Source organism: Rhinopithecus roxellana, chromosome 8, assembly GCF_007565055.1.
Source record: "Rhinopithecus roxellana isolate Shanxi Qingling chromosome 8, ASM756505v1, whole genome shotgun sequence".
NCBI classification, from domain to species: Eukaryota; Metazoa; Chordata; class Mammalia; order Primates; family Cercopithecidae; genus Rhinopithecus; species Rhinopithecus roxellana.
In genome coordinates, this window is record NC_044556.1 from 93,581,504 (window position 1) to 93,598,378 (window position 16,875).

General features: G+C 42.0%; 1 protein-coding gene across 3 annotated transcripts in view; it reads left to right on the top strand.

The window, feature by feature from the left end:
- Positions 1 to 16,410, top strand: part of RAB4A (RAB4A, member RAS oncogene family) — a 34,339-nt gene extending 17,929 nt beyond the window's left edge. For 2 of the 3 annotated variants that reach the window (XM_010374028.1, XM_010374027.2), the window contains 5 exons: positions 6,701 to 6,763; positions 8,395 to 8,511; positions 9,872 to 9,967; positions 13,723 to 13,859; positions 14,677 to 16,410. In XM_010374028.1, coding sequence (XP_010372330.1) covers positions 6,751 to 6,763; positions 8,395 to 8,511; positions 9,872 to 9,967; positions 13,723 to 13,838 — 342 coding nt within the window. In that variant the 5' untranslated portion in view covers positions 6,701 to 6,750 and the 3' untranslated portion in view covers positions 13,839 to 13,859; positions 14,677 to 16,410. Of the gene's footprint in view, positions 1 to 6,700; positions 6,764 to 8,356; positions 8,512 to 9,871; positions 9,968 to 13,722; positions 13,860 to 14,676 lie in introns of all 3 variants that reach the window. The other variant, XM_010374026.1, reaches the window with a different exon arrangement.
- Positions 16,411 to 16,875: the final 465 nt, after the last annotated feature.

Below are 16,875 nucleotides of genomic sequence, written 5' to 3' on the forward strand. Positions count from 1 at the left end.
TCTCTGCAGCATGGATTACTAAAGAATACAGGAGGATTTCCAGGCAACTGCATTATCATTCGGAGGCTGACCCGTTCTCAGGAGGATGTGACAACTGTGTATTGTACAGTATGTTTCTAGATTCACATCAAAGCACAAGCTTGTTTTTTTCTGTGTTCCTTTTTTAAAGAACTTTTTAAAACCTCTTGTGAGGGTTTGTTTTGTTTTACATTAACTAGAGCATGTTCTGATGTTTGATACACACTCCACAAAATATTCTGTCCACACTTCTATTACAATAGAGTCATAATTGAGGCTCAGAATGACTTCAGTCACTGCAAATGAGGTTACATGTTTAGTATTCTGTAACTACTAAAGCAAGAAAATAGATTAATATTTTAGTTGTGGTTTTTGCACAGATGCACAGTCAGAACAGATAGTTTTATAATTCAGTGAAATCCACCCCATTTGTAAACATTTCACTTAAAGTTGAGTATATATCTTATATTAAATCATTGAAGTTTGGCCGGGCACAGTGGCTCATGCCTGTAATCCCAGCACTTTGGGAGGCCAAGGTAGACTTCCTCACCTGAGATTAGGAGTTCAAGACCAGCCTGGCCAACATGGTGTAACCCCTTCTCTACTAAAAATAAAAATAATTAGCCGAGCATGGTGGCAGGTACCTGTAATCCCAGCTACTCTGGAGGCTGAGGCAGGAAAATCGCTTGAACCCGGGAGGTGGAGGTTGCAGTGAGCTGAGATAATGCCATTGTAGTCCAGCCTGGGCAACAAGAACAAAACTCCGTCTCAAAAATTAATTAAGTAATTGAAGTTCAATAATTGCTTCAAAAATGCCATAACCACCTTTAATCACCATCATTTTTCTGGAAGCAATGATTAAACATGGTGGATTCAATTAGACATGTATGCCTTTTCCTTCTCAGAACCCCACTGAAATATCTATTAAGTAACTGAAATTGAATTAACTCAAAAAGGCCAAGATTGAGAGAGTGCACAATTATGGTTGAGAGATTTCCAAAAAAAAATTCTTAAAGATAGGAAGTAGATGGTGCTCTGACAGCAGAAGGAGCTCTGCCTTAAGCGCTGTAATGGGGGAAGCCATTTCCTCCTCCAGAGTCCCAGAAAAGGTCAGCATTTGGAAGCATCAGGTTCTACAGGAGGTAGACCTTACAGAGGTTCATGTTTACACACGAAATAAGAGGTTCAGTCTTTTACGTTGAAATGGAGTCTAGACTCAAGGTCATAAGGCCTACCTGAGGGCACGGGGTCAGGCCTGAAAAGAGGGAAATTAAGTGAAAGTGAAAGCTTCTGGCCCCCAACCGCACCCCCTCTGCCCGCAACCTCTTTCCTGGTCACTGGCAGCCAGGTGTGTATGTCCCACATAGGAGAAAGGAGCCTTCTCTGCAGAAGAATGAATAGTCGGAAAGGAAAGCCTTAAAGGTACTGCGTTTTGCTTTCCCGGTGAAACAGCCCAATCTCTATCCAGTCATCTGACAGTGAAACCCTCCAAGCCCACCCGCTTCACCCACACATAAAGAGCTGCTTTTAGACTTTTTCATTCCTTGCTCTTAATGATCAGGCAGAAGTTTGAAGAAAGTTTCTATAGCAAAAGAGAGAGCTCAAAGGAAAGAAGCTGGAACTTTCAGGGAATAAGAAAATTGGCCGGGCGCGGTGGCTCAAGCCTGTAATCCCAGCACTTTGGGAGGCCGAGGCGGGCGGATCACAAGGTCAGGAGGTCGAGACCATCCTGGCTAACACAGTGAAACCCCGTCTCCACTTAAAAAATACAAAAAATTAGCCGGGCGAGATGGCGGCGCCTGTAGTCCCAGCTACTCGGGAGGCTGAGGCAGGAGAATGGCTTGGACCCGGGAGGCGGAGCTTGCAGTGAGCTGAGATCCGGCCACTGCACTCCAGCCTGGGCGACAGAGCGAGACTCCATCTCAAAAAAAAAAAAAACAAGAAAATCACACTAAAACCACAGTATCCTCAGAAAGAAGAGCAGAGATTGCATTGAAGTATGTAATAGAAACAAAGTCATACTTAAAAAGAGCAATCAGAGTAATAAGTAAACTCATGGTGAAAAATGGGAGAGGTGACGTAAAGAGTCATCCAGAATTAATCCAGAAGATGCAATGCCTGACTATTAGGAGTTCCAGAAGAGAGAAGAGCAGAGGAAACAGTAGAAAATGTTTCACTGAAGGAATGAGGTTCCAGATTAATTGGCCCACCTAAAATCAAACATAGTAAGGAAAAAATCCAGACCAGAGCATGTCGTGTGAAATTTCAGAACACCAGAGATGAAGTAAAGGAGACCAAAAAGGTTCCAAGAGGGAAGAAGCAGCCACATATAAAGTGTGAGAAATGGAATTGCTTCGAACCCTGCCACAGCAACATTGGAGGCTAAAAGAAATGGAAGTATTGCCTTCAAAACTCAGGGTGAAATAATTCTTCAACCTAAAATTCTAAACTTAGCCAAACTGTAACTGTGCGAGTAAAGGCTGAATACCAACAGATGTGCAAGAATGAGGAGGAAGCCAAGATTATCTTTCTTAGAGACTTCTTAGAAATGTACTTTCTTAGGAAGTTTAGGAGGACATACTTCACCAGGACAAGGGCATGAACTGAGAAAGAGGAAAATGAAGCCAGCAGGAAGATCCAGCTCAGAATGGCACAGGTCTAGAGGGACGGTGAGGGAAGACGAAGACGGCAGTCAGTATGTGATGGCACTGCCCTTCCAGGAGGACCAGGAGAACAAGTGAGGAGTCTGTAAGTGAGCTCACGACTCTTGTCAGAGCGGGGAAGAAACAGCTCTGAAATTCACAGTTTCCTAAACCTTTTGTAGAAATGAGAAGAAGGAAACTGTAAGATCCATGAGTGTAAGGGTTTTTGAGTTTTGTTTGTTCCCCCTGTGCCCAGAATAGTGTCTGGCACATAGGGGTGCGGTATGTGCTCTTGTAATGACTTAAAGGAAACCCAGTTACCAGAAAGAGAACTCACCTTGCTTGTGGAGAGTAGGGCTCCCATAGAGGAGTGAGGCAGGAGATCCCTGTATTTAATTTAGAGACTTTTCATAACATTTCACTTGAAAACTATCCACATGTATTATGTTGGTTAAAATGACTTTTGTAAGAAAATTGAACACCTCAGAGTAGTACTCTTAAATGTGTAAATTTGTATACTTGAATAATTTGTATAAGAAACCATTTGTCAAAAGACAGTGTTGTAAAATAAATCTGAAAGTAAAATTTTAAGAAGTAGATGTGATATAGCTTATCTTGAAGAGAACTGTTAGTTCCCTCTTCCTCTAGAAGCCAGGTGCCTGCTGAGCAAGAATAGAAAGGCGCTGCCTCTTAATAGACATGGAGAAGTAAGGCCTTTCCCCCTGCCCTAGGAGGCTGTAGGGGGGAAGCAAACAGTCCACTCTGCACCTGTACCTGCCGCCAGTCCTTAAAGCGTGTGCCTCTCTTGGTAACGGTCTCAAGGCAGAGAGGAAAAGCTTCAAGCTACATGAAGAGTTTGAAGCTTCCTAAGGGCTAAAAAGAGCATTTAAAAGTAGCTCTTCTTTTCCAAGTAGCAAAGTAATAATTAGTAATTTTGTTTGTTTGTTGCAAGCTCCACGGTTTCCTTGTTCTCCAAGGATAGGCACTGTTCATTTCTGTGGTGTCTTTTTTTTTTTTTTTTCCTGACATAAGTCTATGGGGTTTTTCTTCACACCAGGCAGTCGGATTCTCTGACACCAGCTGGGTGTCCAATACTTCAATTCACTTCTGACACTACCCAGAGTTAATGGAGACCCTCCAGGCTAAGGGCTTAGTCTCCTAGACTGCCACCCCGACTTCAGATGCCAGTCACCACTTTAGTGCCCAGGATTCCCGCACTTCTTGGCCAACTGCAGATCTGACAGTTCCCACGCCCTCCATCCCTCACATCCCTGTCAAGTTGGAGAATTCTTTAGAATGATTCACACAACTCAGGAAAAACGTTTTTCCTGGCATTTACTGGTTTGTTAGATAGGTGTCAATTCAGGCATAGCCCAGTGGAGGAGGTGCTCAGGAGGACACGGTATGGGGATGGGCCACCCTCCCAGCACCTCCATGCCATCACCAGCCCAGGAACTCTCTGAACACCATCATTTTGGTTTTTTTGTGGGGTTTTTTTTTTTTTACATAGGCATGATTGATTAAAACATTGTCCACTGATGAGTGACTCAATCTCCATGCAGCTCCTCTTTCCTCCCCAGAGGGCTGAGGCGAGGCTAGAAGTTCCAGCACTCTCCTCACACGGCGAGGGCTCCCACGGCCACAGCCCCCATCCCAAGGTTCTCTAGCCTGCTCCTCTTCCCACAGTTATCTCCTTGGCTTACAAAAGATACCTTTATCATTAAGGAAATCACAGGGGTTTGGGCCTCTGTGCCAGGAACCTGGGATGAAGACCAAATATGTTTTTTTAAAACTAGGCCACAGTTAAGTTCTGGAAATGTCTAGCTAGCAGTTGTCCAGGCCCTGTGCTAGGGACCGGGGTCCTCTGGTGAGTGAGACAGCAGAGCCCTGCCCTGTGGAGGGAAGGCAGCAGCCAACACAGAGACAGAGACAGAGCATCCCACCAAGTGGGATGGTGCCACCCAGGAGACAACACACTGAGATAGACAGAGGGGGTCCACTGGATGGGGGTGCTTGGGGAACGTTGCCGAGGAGATAGTGTTAATGAGACCCAAGGGACAAGGAAAGCCAGCGGTGTGACAAGCCCAGATGGGAGTGGCAGGGGCTGGGAGCAGGGAAGAGAATGGGGCCAAAGGGCCAGGTACAGTGAGGGGTATGTCCTGTCGTGGGCCTTGATGAGTTGGGCTGCTCTGAAGAATGGACTGTGGGCCACACGTGGCAGCAGGGACAGCAGTGTGGGCAGACACAGGATCTGTTTAGGAGACTGGACTAGACAGGCGGAGTGAATGTGAAAGTGGACAGGAGTTGAGGATGAACGTGGAGCTGATTTGCTTTAGAAACAGGGTGGATAGTGATGCCTCTTCCTAGGCCAGGATGGGCCTGGAGGGTGGAACCAAAAAGAGTTCTGCTGTGCAAATGTTAAGTTTGACATGTTTATCAGGCAGTCTCATGGAGATACGGAGGCAGCACTTGGATCTGAGCTGGATACAAAATTTGAGTCGAATGTTAAGAGAGCCCAGGACCCAGCTCTGGGGAATTGCAATCCCAGCAGGGCAGATTCGGAAGAATGACCAGACAGAGAAGTGGCTGGTGCACGGGAGGAAGACTAGCAGAGTGCAGGGCGCAGAGGCTGCGCGAGTGAGTGAGCTTCGGGTGCACAGAGGGTGGGGATCTTGACAGGCTTTTGGGGAGTAGCAGAGAGAGACACCAGGTTGGAGGTGAAGAGGAGGAAGCTGCAGGTAAAGACAGCTCTTTCAGAAAGTTGGATGTGGGGCCAGGCGTGGTGGCTCACGCCTGTAATCCCAGCACTTTTGAAGGCAGAGGTGGGTGGATCATCTGAGGTCAGGAGTTCAAGACCAGCCTGGCTAACATGGTGAAATCCCGTGGTGACGGGTGCCTGTAATCCCAGCTACTCGGGAGACTGAGGCAGGAGAATTGCTTGAACCTGGGAGGTGAAGTTGCAGTGAGCTGAGATCGCATCATTGCGCTATAGCCTGGGTAACGAGCGAAACTCTGTCTCAAGAAAACAGAGTTGGATATGGAGAAGAGCAGACAGTGGGACAGTAGCTGAAAAGATTGTGCAGCATATTTCTGTTTTGTGTTTTAAGATGGGTGGTACCAGAGCCAATTTATTTTTGTTTTGCTAATAGGAAAAATCCTGAACTCCTGGCTTTTTTTTTTTTTTTTTTTTTTTTTTTTCTGTTGCCCAGGCTGGAGCGCAGTGGCATGATCATAGCTCATCATCACCTCGAACTCTTGGGCTCAAGCAGTCCTCCTGCCTCAGCTTCGGGATTATAGGTGTGCACTGCCATGCCTGGCTAATTTTTTATAGAGACAGGGTCTCTCGTCTTACCCAGGCTGGTCTCGAACTCCTGGCCTCAAGCAGTCCTCCCTCCTGGGCCTCCTAAAGTGCTGGGATTATAGGTGTCAGGCCACTAATGGGAAAAATCTAGCAAAGAGGGAGAGATTGACAATGTAAGGGAAAACGTGTGACCGAAAGACGCCTTCAACGAAAGACGCCTTCTTGAATGTGAGAGTGGATATGACATGCTGGCACACTCAGTTTCCCCATGGTAATGGGACAGGGATGCAGATGGATGCAGGGCCATGGTGACTATGGATTCCACCGCCCCAAGAGGTGGCGAGAACTGGAAGAGATGGAGAGAGTTGTGCTAGGGAGTGGGGTAGATGAGGAGCCCACAGAGAAGCGAGTGGATTGCTGAGCCCCTTAGTGCCCATCTAGGGGGTGGTGCTGGCTTCCGCCTGCAGACAGCTCACCCTGCTAGGAGTTCTCAAAGGAGACATCCATCAGAGAGCTGCATCTGCTTTGAAGGAATCTCCTACTTGTCGCAGTGATGTGATTTCAGGCAGAGTAACCCCTCTCACGTATGTTCAGGTGTCTGAATCATTTCTCTTTTAAACCGGCGTCTGTCCCTGTGCCGTGGTTTACAGAGCAAGCGTGGGTTTTTTTTTTCATGGGAAGGTGGGATACGGTAAAGGGTCTCAATTGGTTGAAAGTAAAACCAGTGTAATTCTTCCAGGTCCGTGACGAGAAGTTATTACCGAGGCGCGGCCGGGGCTCTCCTCGTCTATGATATCACCAGGTAATGCCAGCTCCCCGTGGTGAAGGAGGCTGCTCAGTGCCCTGCAGCCCAAAGGCTGGTCTTGGCAAGGTGCCTTCCGTGCAGTGTGTGCTTTGTGTGTCCGGGGACGGTGGTGTGGCTGGCATCCAGGAAGCCCCTTAGCCCTTCCATCTGGGGTCTCAGAGGTCTTTGAACAAGCCCCTACCACTGCTTTCCCATGCAGAGAAATGTGTTTGTAAGGTTTTAGGTAGATGAAGCAATCTATCTTACTGCATTACGTTTCTTGACATGATGCTTGGACACTTTCCTTCAGGTTCACAAAGCTTTATGTACGGTAAGTTATTAGAAGTGAGTTGAGAGAGGGCAAGGATACAGACGCTGGGCTGAGATTGCTTGGTTCAAATCCCAGTTGCAGTCACTAGCTGGGTGACCCTCTCAGGCCAGCTGCTTCAGCTGCCTGGGCCTTAGTTTCCTTGTCTGTAAGATGGAGGTAGTAATAATCCCATGATCCTCAGGAGGTCATTGGGAGATTTAAATTAGTTAATGTGAAGCACTTAGATAGTAGCTGTTTGTGACATATGGCAATTTAACTGAAATAAAAAATTCTGTTCCTCGATTGCACTGGCCACATTTCAGGTCCTCAGTAGCTACACATGGCTGGTGACTACCATATCAGAACAGATTATAAAACATTCCTATCCATGAAGAAATCCCGTTCGACAGCGCTGATCTGAGTAGCACTATCTCAGAAACATGTCATCTAAACGGCATCACCTGGGAGCCCTTTCTGGGTAGGAACCTGTCCAGTGAGCGGCTGTCGGTCAGCTGCTTCCCTCTTCCAATCTGTGTCCCTGGAGACAGGCATTCTGAGAGGAAGCAGGCAGTTTCTGGCCCAGCCCTTCCTGCACTTGCCCTGGCAGTGAAAGGCTCTGCCTGCTAAAGTGTGAAGTCATCAGTCAGGCTCGCAAAGTGCCATGAGAAGAACTCGGTCTTTAGACACATGAGGACCAAAATAGTAAGTCTGAGAGTCGGTTCTGGAGCCAGACAGAGCTGGTCAAGTCCTGGCTTTGCCACTGGCTGCTGTATGTCCTAGGGCAACGTAATTAATCTCTCTGGGCCTTGGATTTCTCAGGGAAAAGGAGAATAATGGCAGTCTGTGTCATGGAATCCTTATAAAGAATCAATGTGATAAAGTCTTGTAAAACAAAGTGCTGGCACATTGCAAGGATTCATTAAGTGGCAGCAGTTAGCTATGAAATCTTGCCTACCAGAGTCTAGTACCTTGCACATGCTAAGAGCTCAGTAGATGTCAAATGAATGAAGGAATGTCTCTTTCCTTTTGCCCCATGACTGGGCAAACAAAAAATGACAAAATATCTGACTTACTGTCTTATTTTACCAGAAACAAAACGAAACAAACTCTGTGGTATATATTTGGTATATACCACAAACTCTGGTATATATTTGGTGCATTCACGTTGTCTGAGTTACCTTAAAGGTGTTGGTGCCATTACCCTGAAATGTTGAAAAGTGGTATGAGTAGTGAGAATGACTGGAAAGAGTTGCTAGTTTTATAAAATACATGTATTATTTTCACAATCTTATATTACGCAGCCGAGAAACCTACAATGCGCTTACTAATTGGTTAACAGATGCCCGAATGCTAGCGAGTCAGAACATTGTGATCATCCTTTGTGGAAACAAGAAGGACCTGGATGCGGATCGTGAAGTTACCTTCTTAGAAGCCTCCAGATTTGCTCAAGAAAATGGCAAGTGACCTTTTGCTTCTTACTGTTTGTCAAATGGCATCTTCGAGGATAAAAGCATTTCTTTGAATTTAAAACATATATTGGAATTTTGAGATTAAACTAGATTTAGGAAATGTGGAATTTCCAATTGTTTTTACTATAAATTAGACCGGTTTAGCATATTTTTAGTATATTGCATTCTGCCTGCAGACGTTACTATAATGATAAAAGCAAATGTAGTAACATTATGTAATGACTTCTCAGTCTAAGGTCTTTTAATATTAGAGATCTTGGGCTAAAGTGAAATTTATAACAATAATCTTTAAAGATTCATTATTAAAGACTCAAATGATGTCATTATTTTTTAATGTATTTTGAAGGAAATTTGGTGAAATATTAGCCCAAATAGAAAGGGAAGCAGAAGAAATACCTGGCTTATTGGCTTCATTTGCTAAACTTAAGTCATTTGGTTATAGGTGACTTTGAAACTGTTTTGAATTTCCATACATGAAAATGCCACATAAAATTAATGGTTGCTTTATTAATGGATAAGAGAATAATTTTTTTAAAATTCAGACATTTTAAATAACTTTAATTTTTAGAACCAAAGACTATAATATGCTAATATAAATATTTGATTGGACTCTAAGATTCCAAATTATATTGTAACTTTACTAGTTTCTTGCTAAGAAAATAAACATGAGAGAAATCCATACGCCATCATGACAGTTTTTAAAAAGCTGTTTAGAAATCAGAAATTTGGAATGTTAACAAAGACGAAAAGGAATTTAGATGTCATCTACACTCATTTTTACAAGTGAGGATACAAGAGGCTAGAGAGGCTGTGGTTTGCTGAGAGAGCAAGCAGAACAGGCCTTTCTGCTGAGATGAACAGCCACTCTAGTGGGTAGAAAGAATATTAATTCCTATACGCTCTCTTCGTGGGCTGTATGACGAACTGCAGTATAGTCCCCTAAAAAGTATAAACACTTGTAGGTCATATTTGTGGTGACACTCAGATTGTTTGAAGGAGGACATTGCAACTCTGCCTGAAATCAGTGGCAGGGCCATTTTGGCGAGCCAGCTCCTTCTTGATGGGTGGTCACTCAGCTGGGGAAGCCTGGTTGCTTGCTCAGGCCTTTCACCAGGTGAAGGGCTAGCACAGGATTCCAGTGACTTTTCAGTCCGGTGCTAAAATTCTTCTAACATTTAAAAAACACATAACGACATATGTTGGTTTTATACTGACAGAAATATATGGTTTTAGGTTATAAATGATATTTTGTCTGCTTTTCTAAGAGAATGCTGTACAGACTTTTAGTAAGTGAAAAGTATGATCATCTTCTAAATATGACTTTATTTTGTTTGATGTCCATTTTAGAGCTGATGTTTTTGGAAACAAGTGCACTAACAGGGGAGAATGTAGAAGAGGCTTTTGTACAGTGTGCAAGAAAAATACTTAACAAAATTGAATCAGGTAAAAGCCTTTCCATTAGTCAACTTTTCTTCTGCATATTTTACACTCTAGCTCAGTAGATCACCTTTTAATTAATAGTTTCAGGAGTGGTTTAATAAAGACTATTCTCTCTGTACCTGCCAACCTAAAATCATCACATATGGGTTCAAAGGTCATGTTCTCCTGGCTGAGGTGAAAGCCCCTCCTTATCAGGATGGTTTCCATGGTGATGAAAGTGGATGGGCACACCAACTCAGCTGTGGAGGAGTAGTCAAGGTTTCAGAGAGTGTTTGCATTTAGAATTATAGTATTTCTTGGGTCCTTCACTAAAAGGAGGAAGAATAGGCCTTTGTCCACTCTGTCAACAGCATGCTAATTCTGTTGGGCCAGTGGTCATGTGTAAGGGAGTTACAGGTACATGGTGTAGTGTTGATCTTTGCAGATCGGGCATCATGGAGCTATGGAGTCCAGAGTAATTTTATTTCTGAAGCTCACTGAGCATGCCTCAATTATAAAATGCCTCATTTTTGTTTGTTGCTTCAGTTAAAATAATTCAAAATAATCCTAATGTAGGCAGCTGACAAAATACTATGTAATTGTCATTTACTAAAGTAACTATATATGGGCATCACTTTTAATTGATTCATTCAAACATCTGAGTGCCTATTCTTTGTCAGATGCTGGGATACAAAAATGAATAAATCACACCCCTTGTCCCCCGAGAAACTGTCTTTCGTGGGAGACAGTCAGAGGATAATTACAATATCACGAGGCTGATGTGGTAATTGAGGGATGCACAGGCTCAGGGTAACATGAAGAAGGGGACCTGCCACAGCCAGAGGATAGAGGAGGTGTCAGGGAGGGCTTCCAGGAGAAGGTGTTAGATGAGCTCAGGCTTTCAGAATATAAGGAAGAGTGAGCCAGCAAAGGGAGTGAGGAAGATAGAATAGCAGGAGAAAAGGTTGAAGAAAGGCAGGAACCAGCCAGTCCTCATCAAGGATCTAGAACTTTATCTTGTAGATTACCAATTCTCAACCCTGGATGAGCACTAGAGTCACTGAGATGCATTAAAAGTTCTAATCCCAGGCTCTGCCTCTGGAGATGCTGAATTAATTGGGCTGAAGTATGGTCGAGGCATCAGCGTTTTTAAATGTTCACTCATGAGGTTCTAATGTTCATCCAAGATTGAGAACCACTGCTGTAGGTGGTGGGTTGTCAGCAGGTGGGTGATGTGATCAGGTTGTGACTTGAGATAAGTCATGTATGTAGGGAGTTATGTTGAAAACAGACTGAAGAGACGACAGGATTGGAGGCCAGGATACCAATTATAAGGCATTTTTGAGTAATCCTAGTAAGAAATGACTGATTAATGCTTTAACAAGGATATGGAAGCAGAGATGGAGAGAGAGAGATGGATCTAAGATATATTTAGGCAGTAGCATCTTATGACTCATATGCCCAATAGTGGAACAGGACAACTGGTTCTTAGGTGGGACAGGGTGAGGAGGAGGGGCCAGCAGGGGAGGAGGAACCAAGGATGACTCACAGCTGTCACACTGGGGTCTCTAGACAGAGATGCGGTGGAGCCAGAGGAGAAGCAGGGAGTGTGAGGAAATAAAGATGGCTCTGTTGCGAATATGCAGCCTTTGTGGTAACACTGGGACATGCACATGGAGCTTGGGGAAGAGTTCCTGGCTGGCAGTATAAATTTGGGAACCATCAATATATAGGAACAGCTAAAACTGTGGAAGCAATGTGATCATCCAGAGAACAGTGTTTAAGGAGAGCAGTGATCAGCAGAACCCTGGAGATGAAGGATGAGCAGGGGAAGAGGAATCTACAAAAAAGATGAAAAAGGAAATGGTCAGAAATGTGTGAAGAAAATCAAGGGAATGTGGGTGTCCCTTAAGCCCTAATTATAAGTAAATCAAAGGAGTGTTCATTATGTACTGTAAATAGTAACAGAGGGAAGCCTCATAAGCTAAGACTGAGCTGAAAAACATACATTGGGATGGGGAATAGAAAGTCAGTGATCAATTTGATCAAGAACAGTTTCAGCAGAATTATGAAGGTAGAAGATGGCTGGCCATCCATCAGGAAGAAGTAGGAGGTGAGCAAGCTGAGTGTCCACTCCTCTCCTGAGGAAGCGCAGGCTGGCCCTATAGGGTGCAAAGGGTTAATTTAAAGTCGGGGGTGTGGGTGATGGGAGAAATTGCAGCATGTTTAAATGCCGAGGGGGAACGGAGAGAAGAATGGGCAAGGAGAGGCCAGGGAAGAAGGAGGGTGCTGGGTGAAGGAGGAGGGAGGAGAGTCGGGCCCAGTTGGAAGTGCTGGGTTTCAACAGAAGTGGACACGTACACAAAATACAAAAATCCTTTTGTGTTTTTTTTTATCAGAAAGAAAAAAAAATTACTAAGCTTGGTACAAAGACCAAGACTCTGTAACATAAATCATTACAGTTGGCTTGCTGTTGAGTATTACTAAGCTCAGCATGAGGTTGTATTTACATGACCTTGCTATTTTAATGTTGTATCCCTGAATACATCAGATAGAGCAACTCATATACAGTCTTCAAGGTGTGTTTCTTTCTGAGATCATCAAAATCTTAAGTACCTCTAGGTGAAAACAAAATAAGAGTATAAATTAGGATTCTTCAGCAGTACTTTTTATTTTTTTTAATGGGTAACAAAAACCATTGTTTTCTTCCCTTTTTTTATATAAAATATATCATATGATAGACTACCACGCCTTGCTTTTTTACTTACTATTATATAACCTATAAATCATGACAAATCGGCGTATAGTTCCCGTATATACATATACCTAATGTACATATATATAACACATAATATCATACATAATGTGTGTGTGTAATATATAACATGGGTTGAGTATCCCTAATCCAAAATGTTCCGAAATCTGAAACTTTTTAATTGCCAACATTGCCACTGAAAGGAAATGCTCATTGGAGCACTTCAAATTTCAGATTTTCAGATTAGGGATGCTGAACTAGTAAGTATAATGGAAATATTTCAAAATCTGAAAAAATCCAAAATACTTCTGGTTTCAAGTATTTTGGATAAGGACCGCTCAACCTATATTTCACGTATGTGTTACCATAATTTATGTAGCCAGTGTACTTTGGACATCTGGGTTGTTGCCAGTATTTTGCTATTATAAATAATGTTACAGTAAATAATTTTATATATATATATATATATATATATTTTTTTTTTTTTTACATGTGCATGAGTCTGTGTGTCAGACAAATGCCCAAAAGTGGAATTGCTGGGTCAGAGAACATAAGCATTTGGGATCTTGGTGTAGAGGCGGTCACATTTTCTCCTAGTGATGGGCTTATTTCACTAAAGCCATGTTCACAGCTTGTAGTATCATCATACTTGGACTTTTGGCCCATCCGATAAGTGAAAAATTGTATCTTTGTAATTTAATTTTAAATTATTTTATATAAATAATATATTCACATAATTTGAAATTCAAGAAGTATAAAAGAGTATGCCGTGAAAAGTCCAGCTCTTACTACCCCCTCCTGTCCCTGGCCATCTAGAACTCTGAATCAGCCGTTCCTTATGTATCGTGCTAGAGATGTTTTGTGCCGGTGCAAGCAAACATGTATATTGTTTTTTCCTCTTTATTCAGAATGGTGGGATATATACACAGTGTTCCGTACTTTGCTTTTTTTTTTTTTTTTAATCTATTTTTGGGATCTCAGAAACATAAAACTTTTTTTTAAAGAAGACTCGCTTGGTCCTTAGGTGAGCTGGACCCAGAAAGAATGGGCTCGGGTATTCAGTACGGAGATGCCGCCTTGAGACAGCTGAGGTCACCGCGGCGCGCACAGGCCCCGAATGCTCAGGAGTGTGGTTGTTAGGAGCCATGGGAGCGCACACAGGTGGGTTTGGACACCTCACTGCCCTGAGTTCCTGACAAGCTGAAGTGCAGAGGCCTGTTAAAGCTTTGGGAAGCTGCAGTATGAAAAAGAGAGGATCCCAGCCGGGTGCAGTGGCTCTAATTCCAGCACTCTGGGAGGCTGAGGTGGGCCAATCACTTTAGTTCAGCAGTTCGAGACCAGCCTAGGCATCATGGTGAAACACCATCTCTACAAAATACAAAAAATCAGCCAGGCATAGTGGCATGCACCTGTAGTCCCAGCTGCTCATGAAACTTAGGAGAATTGCTTGAGCCTGGGAGGCAGAGGTTGCAGTAAGCCAAGATCGCATCACTGCACTCCAGCCTGGGTGATAAAGTGAGACTGTCTCAGAAAAAAAAAAAAAAGAGAGAAGGAGAATATCCCATAATTTAAAGTTGGATGTTCTAACTGAAATAATTTACACCCTATAGGAAATTCTCATGTTCTTGTTCAGAAAGAAAGGAAGGGCAGGTGGTGGTTGACGGGAGAGGGTGAGATATCCTGATTCCTTATGTCAGTGAGGAGCCTTTCCTGGATTGATTGAGGTCTAAATGAATGTGCCTTTTGCTAAAACAGGAGACCCATTTATGAAATTGACAAATGTCTCCCTTTAACTTTTTAAAGCTTCTTTTTTTCCATTTACCACAGTGGACGTTTTATTTATAGTCGACATCATGTAGTAGACACAGACAAGTATTGAAAGTCGAGATAATTACAAATTCTCTTTTAGGCTTTAAGCTGTATTTACTTTTGCATTTATAATTGTGCAGATTTTGACATTGTTCTTATTACTTTTTAGGTGTTCATACAGTGGCATTTGGGACACAATTGTTGGAACCTGAAGAATCTGAAGTTTTTTTACCACCATCCTTTTCTACTCTGTATGGAAGTAGATCTTTATGGGGAAAAGAGAATTTGGGGTGTTCTGCAAGCTGGTCAAAGTGGCACAGCAAATCATATAAATTGAATTAAATGGACAACACCGTTAGATGTGTATGTAAAAATTTTCTGTTTCATATTTTCCCTTTCACTTTTGGTTTAAAACATGCTATAAACATGCTATAAACATGCTATGTACTGTATGTCCTATAGCCCAGTGCGACTCCACAGCATGGAATCTGATGTATGATATGATAGAATGTGGCACTAAATGCAGTTTCAGATTTTATTTTTTTTAATCATATGAACTAAAATTGTCAGTTGTGAGGTGTGCTCTTCTCATCATGTTGGTTATATTGCACAGTTGGTTATATTTATGACCTGATATTCAAAGACTCTGGCATTGATAGCCAGTGTGTTTCTTATTTAATTCTGTTTACTACATTCTACATGGTGTTTACGTGATCCACACTTGAAATACTAGATCAGTAGACATTCACTAACATACCAAAAAAAATAAAATGAAAAATGGAGTTTTTCCGTGAACTTTATACTGTCCAGCTCTGTTGATTTTAAAGCCTCTTCATCCAGGTCAGTTCAGGAAGTATATCTGGAGTACCTGCTCTGTTTTAGGCTATGAGACTAGCACTAAGGATTCTGGTACCTTTACCCAAACCTACTGGGCTACTAATACTTCTCTCAGCGGTGGATAAAATACAATAGACCATGTAAGCTGGGGCCGTTCATCCATTTCCAGTTTGCTGGTCTGTCTGGTCTCCCTGCTAGAAAACACATTGTTTGTACTGTGCTTTTTCTGGAATTCAGTAGAATGGCATCACTGCCTGTTTTTCATATCTTTTGTTTCCTGTTCATTTTAAGGAAACCTGCTAAATCCAGTTAATATTAAAAGGACACCACTCATTAAGAAATTTCTTTATGGCTTCTGCTGAATACTTAAATGCCTTACTACAGTTATCAAGTTGACATGTTTTTAATTCATATAAGGTATATTGGGTATATTGAAGTATATATTGTATTACAAAGACTTGTTCTTATATTTTAAAATGTCAGTGCAAAAAATATATGGTGGAATCTTTCTTTAAAGTTGAAATACAGTATTATTTAAGTCTGAAAGGTTAAAAAGCTTGCTTCACCTTATATATGTTCTTCCACTGTGACTTTTTAGTTGAAGACTAGTAAATTAACTTTTAGTTAGAAGATGCCTACTGCTTTTGTTGTTTATTTTAATCAGCAGAGCACAGAGACACACAAAAACTCTGGGAAGTAACTAGGATAAAAATATCAGTATGTATCTGTTTTAGATATTTTGAGTTTTGCTTTTTTTATGCCTTGAATATTTTATTTCAAAAAGTATCTGAAGCAAATTCTCAGACTGAACTACTTCTTAGACCTCACTGTAAGAATGTTTTATTCAATGTCTCATTTATGATAGATTTGCAAGCTGCTCATTTTTGAACAGCTTTTTGCATGGGATAGGAGCATGTCTATTCTAACACATCAGCTTATTCAAAAGCAAGAATTTTAAAAATAAGATAAATGTAAAGTTGTTTTATAAACGATCCTGTTAATTAAACTACAGACACCATATATCCTTCTGCATCCTTTGACCAATAAAAGTTGCTGGAGAACCAAACCATGGTGGTTCTTAATCAGGCTTTGCCTTTAGGGAGAATGAGGAGGGGAGATAAGTCGGTATTGTTCAGGCTAGTAATAAATGTTATGTTTCTATTTCCCGCAACTCATTAAGTTTTCAGGAAGCTCTTAATTTAGATTTCTAGGAAAGTAATTATTCAGTCTTCCTAGAAAAAGATTATAAAGACCATTTAAACTGGAGATCGTAATTTATTCTTTTACAGTCCAGCATTTAAGTAAAAATGAGAACATCACAATTTGGGAATCTGTAATGGTTTTGTTGAAAACATTACTTGTAGTATAAGAATTGCTGAATTCAAGAACATTGATTCCTAGCAGATCAATAATAGTATTTAAAGAATCTGATGCTAAAATTAGAAACCTAAATGATCTGTAATTTGTACTGTGACACAGCAGATGATGTTTCCTTATTTTCTGTCATCTTTTTATGTTTTTGGAGAGGCAA